The 8,556-nt window shown below is 60.4% G+C and overlaps 1 protein-coding gene across 1 annotated transcript; it reads left to right on the forward strand.

Annotated features, from left to right (window-relative positions):
- The first annotated feature begins 5,282 nt into the window (after positions 1-5,282).
- On the forward strand, positions 5,283-6,755 carry GADD45A (growth arrest and DNA damage inducible alpha). The gene is made up of 4 exons (XM_061469734.1): positions 5,283-5,391; positions 5,494-5,595; positions 5,674-5,887; positions 6,514-6,755. Exons 1-4 carry the CDS (start codon positions 5,348-5,350, stop codon positions 6,625-6,627), a joined length of 474 nt encoding a protein of 157 aa, XP_061325718.1. The 5' UTR covers positions 5,283-5,347; the 3' UTR covers positions 6,628-6,755.
- The last annotated feature ends 1,801 nt before the right edge of the window (positions 6,756-8,556 follow it).

Genomic DNA, 8,556 nt, shown 5'->3' on the forward strand with positions numbered 1-8,556 from the left:
TGCTCGCTGCCGTGCTGCCATCTGCCACCTCCACCTGCTGCGGGAGAGCCTCTGCCTTCCTCCCGACGCTTCCTCGTGTCAGAGCTCATCAGGCTGCAGAAGCAGGGCAAGGGGCACCGGGAGCTGAGCATAGGCAAACTCTGGGGGCTTCCTCGCCAGAGACAACACAACCGAGGGGCTGCTTCAACCATAGGAACATGGAATGGTTGGGGTTGAAGGGACCTTAAAGCTCCTCCAGCTCCAACCCCTGCCACGGGCAGGGACCCCTTCCACCAGAGCAGCTTGCTCCAAGCCCCTGTGTCCAACCTGGCCTTGAACACTGCCAGGGATGGGGCAGCCACAGCTTCTCTGGGCACCCTGTGCCAGCGCCTCAGCACCCTCCCAGGGAAGAGCTTCTGCCTGAAGTCTAACCTGAACCTCCCCTGTTGAGGGTTACGCTCTGTATTCCCTTTAGCGCTCCCTACATGCTGCGGATGAAGAGGTTCCCCATCCAGTGCTGTTTTCCAGGTGGCTCCTGCACTGATCCTGCAGCCCTGCACGGCTCAGCTGCACTCACCAGCACACACAGCACCACATCCAGCACACAGCACCGTGTCCAGCACACACAGCACCGTGTCCAGCACACACAGCACCGTGTCCAGCACACAGCACCATGTCCAGCACACAGCACCGTGCCCAGCACACACAGCACCGTGTCCAGCACACAGCACCGTGCCCAGCACACAGCACCGTGCCCAGCACACACAGCACCGTGTCCAGCACACAGCACCGTGCCCAGCACACACAGCACCGTGTCCAGCACACAGCACCGTGTCCAGCACACAGCACCGTGCCTAGCACACAGCACCGTGCCCAGCACACACAGCACCGTGTCCAGCACACAGCACCGTGTCCAGCACACAGCACCGTGCCCAGCACACACAGCACCGTGCCCAGCACACAGCACCGTGTCCAGCACACAGCACCGTGCCCAGCACACACAGCACCGTGCCCAGCACACAGCACCGTGTCCAGCACACAGCACCGTGCCCAGCACACAGCACCGTGCCCAGCACGCACAGCACCGTGCCCAGCACACACAGCACCGTGTCCAGCACGCACAGCACCGTGCCCAGCACACACAGCACCGTGTCCAGCACACAGCACCGTCCCCAGCACACACAGCACCGTGTCCAGCACACACAGCACCATGTCCAGCACACACAGCACCGTGTCCAGCACACACAGCACCATGTCCAGCACACACAGCACCATGTCCAGCACACACAGCACCATGTCCAGCACACAGCACCGTCCCCAGCACACACAGCACCATGCCCAGCACACAGCACCATGCCCAGCACGCACAGCACCATGTCCAGCACACACAGCACCCTGTCCAGCACACACAGCACTGTCCCCAGCACACACAGCACCGTGCCCAGCACACAGCACCGTGCCCAGCACACACAGCACCGTGTCCAGCACACACAGCACCGTGTCCAGCACACACAGCACCGTGTCCAGCACGCACAGCACCGTGTCCAGCACACAGCACCGTGCCCAGCACACACAGCACCGTGTCCAGCACACACAGCACCATGTCCAGCACACACAGCACCGTGTCCAGCACACACAGCACCGTGCCCAGCACACAGCACCATGCCCAGCACGCACAGCACCATGTCCAGCACACACAGCACCCTGCCCAGCACACACAGCACCATGTCCAGCACACACAGCACCATGTCCAGCACACAGCACCATGCCCAGCACGCACAGCACCATGTCCAGCACACACAGCACCCTGTCCAGCACACAGCACTGTCCCCAGCACACACAGCACCATGTCCAGCGTACAGCACCGTGTCCTGCGCACAGCACCGTGTCCTGCGCACAGCACCGTGTCCAGCACACAGCACCATGCCCAGCACACAGCACCGTGTCCAGCACACACAGCACCGTGTCCTGCGCACAGCACCGTGTCCAGCACACAGCACCGTGTCCAGCACACACAGCACTGTGCCCAGCACACAGCACCATGTCTAGCACACAGCACCGTGTCCAGCATGCACAGCACTGTGCCCAGCACACAGCACCATGTCTAGCACACAGCACCATGTCCAGCACACACAGCACCCTGTCCAGCACACAGCACCGTCCCCAGCACACACAGCACCATGTCCAGCGTACAGCACCGTGTCCAGCACGCACAGCACCGTGTCCAGCACACACAGCACCGTGTCCAGCATGCACAGCACCGTGTCCTGCGCACAGCACCGTGTCCTGCGCACAGCACCGTGTCCAGCACACAGCACCATGCCCAGCACACAGCACCGTGTCCAGCACACACAGCACCGTGTCCTGCGCACAGCACCGTGTCCAGCACACACAGCACCATGTCCAGCACACAGCACCGTGCCCAGCACACACAGCACTGTGCCCAGCACACAGCACCATGTCTAGCACACAGCACCGTGTCCAGCATGCACAGCACTGTGCCCAGCACACAGCACCATGTCTAGCACACAGCACCGTGTCCAGCACGCACAGCACCGTGTCCAGCACACACAGCACTGTGCCCAGCACACAGCACCATGTCTAGCACACAGCACCGTGTCCAGCATGCACAGCACCGTGTCCTGCGCACAGCACCGTGTCCAGCACACACAGCACCGTGTCCTGCGCACAGCACCGTGTCCAGCACACAGCACCGTGTCCAGCACACACAGCACTGTGCCCAGCACACAGCACCATGTCTAGCACACAGCACCGTGTCCAGCACGCACAGCACTGTGCCCAGGGTGCCCAGCACCGTGCTCAGCACACATCGCCTTGGGAAGCAGCTGCTGCTGTGGGTGAGGAGAAGGAAAACGCCACCACAAGCAAACCCTCAAAGCCCAAAGCTGCCTGAGGGAGCACCCGAGGTCCCGCTGCAGCGTCTGGGGCCGGTGGGACCGCGCCAGCCCGGGTTGGGCAAGCGCGTTGGCTCTAAGCACGGGAGGATGGAGGCTCTTAGGTGCAACAGCTGAGCCAACGCGATCTTTGACACGGCTCCATCGGGAGCAGCCCTCCCCGGAGGCTCCAGCTGGAGACGGGGCAGATGGCAGGGAAAGCCGGCTCTGGAGAAACACGAGGCTGGACCCAGCTCTTGGAAACCCTGCGGAGGGGCTGGGGAGGGGCTGCTGGGGGGGCTGGGGCGCACCGGGTCAAACACCCACATTTAGCTGAGTCAGCATCTGAGGAGCAAGCTCAGCTCCAGCTGTAGAGCGGCCTCATGGCTCTATGGGACGAGAAGCTTTGCTTCCCCATAGCAGAAGTCAAAGGGAGTCCCCCCATGAGGGTGTTTGCAGGGGGAGGCACTGTCAGGAACCTCAGCACCCTCACAGGGAAGAGCTTCTGCCTAAGAGCTCATCTCAATCTCCCCTCGGGCAGGTTAAAACCATTCCCCTTGGCCTGTCCCTACAGGCCCTTGTCCCAAGCCCCTCTCCAGCTTTCCTGCAGCCCCTTTAGGCACTGAAGCTGCTCTAAGGTCTCCCTTAAGGAGCCTTCTCTCTCCAGCCCTCACAGCATCTCCATGGCCTCCTCTGCACTCGCTCCAACAGCTCCCTCTTCCCAGTGCAGTAAATGGGGGTAACTTCTGTAACTTCAGACTCTTACCAGCTTCAGGAAAGGTGTCTGTGCAATGCCTGTGACTCACCAGGAAATTATAATGTGTCCTGGCAGAAGACAAACCGGTGAGAGGGAACAGATCCCTCCTTGCAGCAGGAGGCTGCACACGGAGCTGTGGCTGTCAGACACATCACGGTGCTACAGAGCTGCTGCTTGCCCTTCCTGACTGCTCACGGTGCTGGTCACTCACTGCAGCACTGCATCCTGCACCCCCCAGTGCAGGTCAGTGATGTGGGTACCTGCAGCATCACCTGCACCAAACACAGCTGAGCGGCAAGTATCCGCTGTGCCAGCTCCAGCCAACGTGCAGGCTGGAGGCCAGAGCTGCAGAAGCTGCCTCTGAAGTGTGGGGTTTATTGACAGGCTGACTTAACCTCTCCCGGCCAGCAAGGCTGGCAGTGAAACTACGCTGTTTGCTACACAATGTATTTTAATGCTCTGGTGCCTTATTTGCCTCCTCTGGGTCAAACACTGGTGTCCTGAGCCATGCAAGAGGTGGTGGTGGTGTCCTCCAAGGCAAGGTCTGGGTAGGCCGTTCTGGTTAGCACCTTTACACTGCCAGAGGGGAGACTGAGCTGAGCTCTTAGGCAGAAGCTCTTCCCTGTGAGGGTGCTGAGGCGCTGGCACAGGGTGCCCAGAGAAGCTGTGGCTGCCCCATCCCTGGCAGTGTTCAAGGCCAGGCTGGACACAGGGGCTTGGAGCAAGCTGCTCTGGTGGCAGGCAGCACACGGGTGGCTGCAGCCCCGGTACCGGGATCCCCACACGACACTCTCCAGGCCTGTGGGCTCAGTCCCGTTGTGCAGCTCAGGACCGATGTTTCCCTCCCACCTTCCCGCTGCCGCCTGGCACCGCCGCAGCCGCACCGGCGCTCGTCACCTTGTGCCCAGGCAGTGCCCATGGCGCCGGGGCAGCGCCTGCCTCCCGCCGCCGTGGGTTGGCAGCGTGGCGGGCACAGGCACCCGGTCCCTGCCGGGGAGCACGAGCTCTGTGCCTGCGGGAGGCAGCTCCATCCCAACGGGGGGTCACGGGGAACTCGTGTCCTTGGGGCGCAGCAAGCGGGAGCACCCCAGTGCAGGCGCAGACTGGACCCGGTGCTGGGAGGTGTGGTGAGGCCGGCTGGGCTGGACCCACGCGGGATGGATGCTCGTGGAGGGGGTGAGCTATCCAGGACCGTTATCCCGGGGACATCCCGGGGGAGCCGGGCGCAGGCAGCAGAGCCCCTTGGCAGACCTCGACCCGCACGGGAGCCTCGGGCTCGGTGTGGGCGCCCGGAGGAGCAAAGCTGAGGGGCTTGAAATGGCCGCCCCAGGGCCGCGCGCTGCCGGGACGGGAGCCGGCCCCAGCGTTCTCCGTTCTTAGGGTTCAGGGGAAGGAACGCTCCCGTTTCCCGGCCCCTGCTCCCCGCTCCCGCACCATCGCCTCCACAGGCCACGCCCCCACCCCTCCAGCAGCCAATCAGCAGCCACCGCCCCGCCGGTTCCCGTGGCCGGCGGCTCTAAGGCACGGTGTCAGCGAGAAGGAGGAGGGGTCTCATTTGCATAAACCAATAGAAGGGCGATATGCAAATATAGCCGGCGCGGATTGGCTGGACGCGGGTCGGATAACGCCTGCGGGGCGCCTTTGTGCTGCAGAGGCGGCGGCGCACGGGGTGCTACGGGGAGCGGTCCCAGCACCGGGAACGGCCCGCAGAGGAACTATGACCCTGGAGGAGCTGCCCGGGGACCACCGCACCGCCGGGAGGTAAGGTATGGGCAGGGTATGCGGGAAGGGAAGCGGGTGCGGAGTGGCGTCAACCCCTCCCGGTAACCGGTGGCTGCCTGTCTGTGCTTGTCCCGGTGGCAGGATGGAGCAGGCGGGGGACGCGCTGGAGGAGGTGCTGAGCAAGGCGCTGAGCCAGCGGAGCCTCACCCTTGGTGTCTATGAGGCAGCCAAGTTGCTTAACGTGTGAGTGAAACCCCGGTGGCTCAACCCCTTACCCCGGTGTCCCGCCACCCTTCCCGGTGACATTGTGCATCCCCGCAGGGATCCGGATAACGTGGTGCTGTGCTTACTTGCGGCCGATGAGGAAGAGGAGGGAGATGCGGCGCTGCAGATCCACTTCACGTTGATCCAGGCTTTCTGCTGCGAGAACGACATCAACATCCTCCGTGTCAACAACCCGGCACGGTTGGCTCAGCTCCTGCTGCCCGCCGCTGGCCCCGGGCCACCCGCCGACCTTCATTGCGTCCTCGTCACGGTGAGTCCGGATGGATCCTGGTTGCTGGGGGCAGCCGGTGTGTCATGGTCACGTCCCATGGCTTGGCCATGAGGCATAACCCGTCTTTCCAGTGGGTGTTGATGGAGGTGCCCTGCAAAGCCTGGAATTGAAGGCAATTCCAAAATGTCATTCCATAAAGCCGGAACTGACCGTGCCTGTGGGCACAGAGCTGCCAGCTCGACTCCCAGACCTCTGTCTGGCACAGAGAACATCCTATAGGATCCATAGGAAACTCCTTGAGCAAGCTGCTCTAGTGGAAGGTGTCCCTGCCCATGGGCTGGATGAGCTTTAAGGTCCCTCCCGAGCCAATCCGTTTTAAGATTCCACGATTTCCCTTTATATTCTAATCATTCTATGAGTCTATTTTCTAACTTCTATCATTCTGTGATTCTATTTTCCCCTTTTCCACCCCTTTTCCTCCTTTGCCCTGTGGTCCAAAGCAGCAGAACTCCACTCATCATTCTGGAGTCGACTGGTTGGTTTGCTTTAGTGCCAGTTTAAGATGATTCATGCTCCTGGGTTTCCTGCTCTGCTTTTGAATCCCTCTCTATAGGGGTTGGTTTTGCTCCTGTATTAAAGCCCCCCCCCCCCCTTTCTCTTTCCAGAACCCCCACGCCTCACAGTGGAAGGATCCAGCGCTGAGTCAGCTGATGTGCTTCTGCCGGGAGAGCCGGTACATGGATCAGTGGGTGCCTGTGATTAACCTCCCCGAGCGGTGACCGTAGCGCTCGGCTGAACCCGACTGCACTCGAGTTTCGCAATCACTTTACAAGCAGTTGCTCAGGAAGTTACTCCCTGCCCTGGCACGAGGATCACTCGGGAGGGAGGGCAGGGGAAAAAAGTGGAAAACAACAACAAAAAAATACCCAGATAAAACTGATATCGCGGGGGAGAAGGGGGGGGGGGGGGGGGGAGGTTGGAGTTGAGCTGCGCCTTGTGTGGGACTGCCGAGCGACACAGAGGAGCGTGGAAGCGAAGGGACAAGAAGCGCCTGCATGGCTGGAGGAGTGAGCCCCGGGGGTGCTGCACGGCCAGATTCCTCATGGAAAACGCCCGACAGCCTCCACCTATTTTAAGTGCAACTTACAGCTTCTGGATTAAATACCTGAAAGAGCAAAAGAAACCCTGTAAGATTAATCACAGCATTTTACAACCCCTTTTAATGTATTGTTTGGGGTGTTAATTCTCAAGTTTTTATGCTAAGATATATAATAAGTTATTTTGTGCTATTATTGATGGAAAAAATTATTTATACCGGGAGGTTTGAGAACCAGGATGCCCTTAAGCAGTTCATCTGCACCCACTCTTCAACAGTTGGCTGTTGGAAGCAGCTACATTAATGTAATTGTTTGAAATTTGATAGGATTTAGGGGGGTTTGGGGTTTTTGGCTTTGGCTTCTTTTGGAAATAAAAGTTTAAACTCCAACCCTGCGTCCTGGGGTTTGCTTTCTTCCCCCTGTTCATTAGTGTAGAGTCAAAAGGGTTCATTTAGCAGCTTCTTCCTTGTCCTGGCCCTGGGCAAGGTCCTGCTGTGCTGCTCCTGTGTGGGTTTATTCCTAGCTCCTCCCAAGCCATTAAAGGAAAAAGCAGCTGATGTGCAACAGGAAATGTTGGGAATTGTGTTTCTTTTTGTCCAATGCTGCCACTTCACAGCAGAGTCTGAACAAGAACAACAAGAGGAGGAGTTATTTTGGAGGCTCCGCAGAGCCTGACCCTTCCTGGAAAGTGGGGAAAATCTGATTCCTCGGACAAGGAAAACTCGACCCAGTGTTTCCCTTCCCAGGAAGGCGTCCACAGCCTGCTGCAAACCCTCCTGGATGTATTCCCTGTACCCCCCCCCAGCAGGGACCAGACCCCTCCCGGGTTAGGAGGTTTCTGTGCCAAGCTCCGGGTTTAACTGCACACATACTCTTGGCACGCCAAACCTGCACTCCATGGGGCGGGAATCTCTCTCCAAGTCTTTAACAAACAGAGCTGGAAAACAGCCTCCTTGTGCCTGTGCAGCCCCAGGGACGCCGCTGCGCTGACCTACATCAGGGCTCCCCTAATTGCATGTGCGCGCTGCCCCGCGGCTCCCTGCCCGCAGCCCTGGGCACGCCGGCCCCAGCGCCGCTGCCCCCGGCAGGTGCTGGACCAGTTCTCCCGCTCCCATGGCGTGCTCCGGCTTGAGGCCGCCCGCTCCGGGCCCCGTCCGGCGCGGGGCTGCAGGGCCGCGTCAGCCTCGCGCCGGGTCCGGCACGTAGCTAGGGACCGGGCAGGCACCGTGCTCAGCCCCCGGGGCCATGGGATGGTGCAGGAGCAGCATCACCATCAGCATATGGACACCCTGTGAAGGAGTCGCCCTCGCTGCCCACCGGGACCTGCACCCAGGGAAAGATCCGAGTGTTTAAAACACAGAGATCAGGTCAGGTTCTGGCCCAGGAGCTGCGCCAAAAGGTGTTTTGTAAACATTTTCAGCTTCAGAGAGCACCCTGAGGTACCCCACAGCCAGCTCTGCCCTGTGCTGGGGCTGCAAAGAGGTAGCGCTCACCCTCAGCATCACAGAATCCCAGACTGGTTTGGGTTGGAAGGGTCCTTAAAGCTCACCCAGTTCCAACCCCTGTCACAGGCAGGGACCCCTTCCACTAGAGCAGCTTGCTCCAAGCCCC

The sequence above is a fragment of the Pezoporus flaviventris genome, unplaced genomic scaffold (assembly GCF_033815535.1).
Source record: "Pezoporus flaviventris isolate CSIRO_AGI_PZ_B2104156 unplaced genomic scaffold, CSIRO_AGI_Pfla_v1 ptg000059l, whole genome shotgun sequence".
NCBI lineage: Eukaryota > Metazoa > Chordata > Aves > Psittaciformes > Psittacidae > Pezoporus > Pezoporus flaviventris.

Coding starts and splice junctions, on each gene's coding strand:
- GADD45A (XM_061469734.1), top strand. CDS start 5,348: ATGACCCTGGAGGAGCTGCCCGGGGACCACCGCACCGCCGGGAG. Junction 5,596..5,673: donor GCAGCCAAGTTGCTTAACGT/GTGAGTGAAACC, acceptor GCATCCCCGCAG/GGATCCGGATAACGTGGTGC. Junction 5,888..6,513: donor TTCATTGCGTCCTCGTCACG/GTGAGTCCGGAT, acceptor TTCTCTTTCCAG/AACCCCCACGCCTCACAGTG.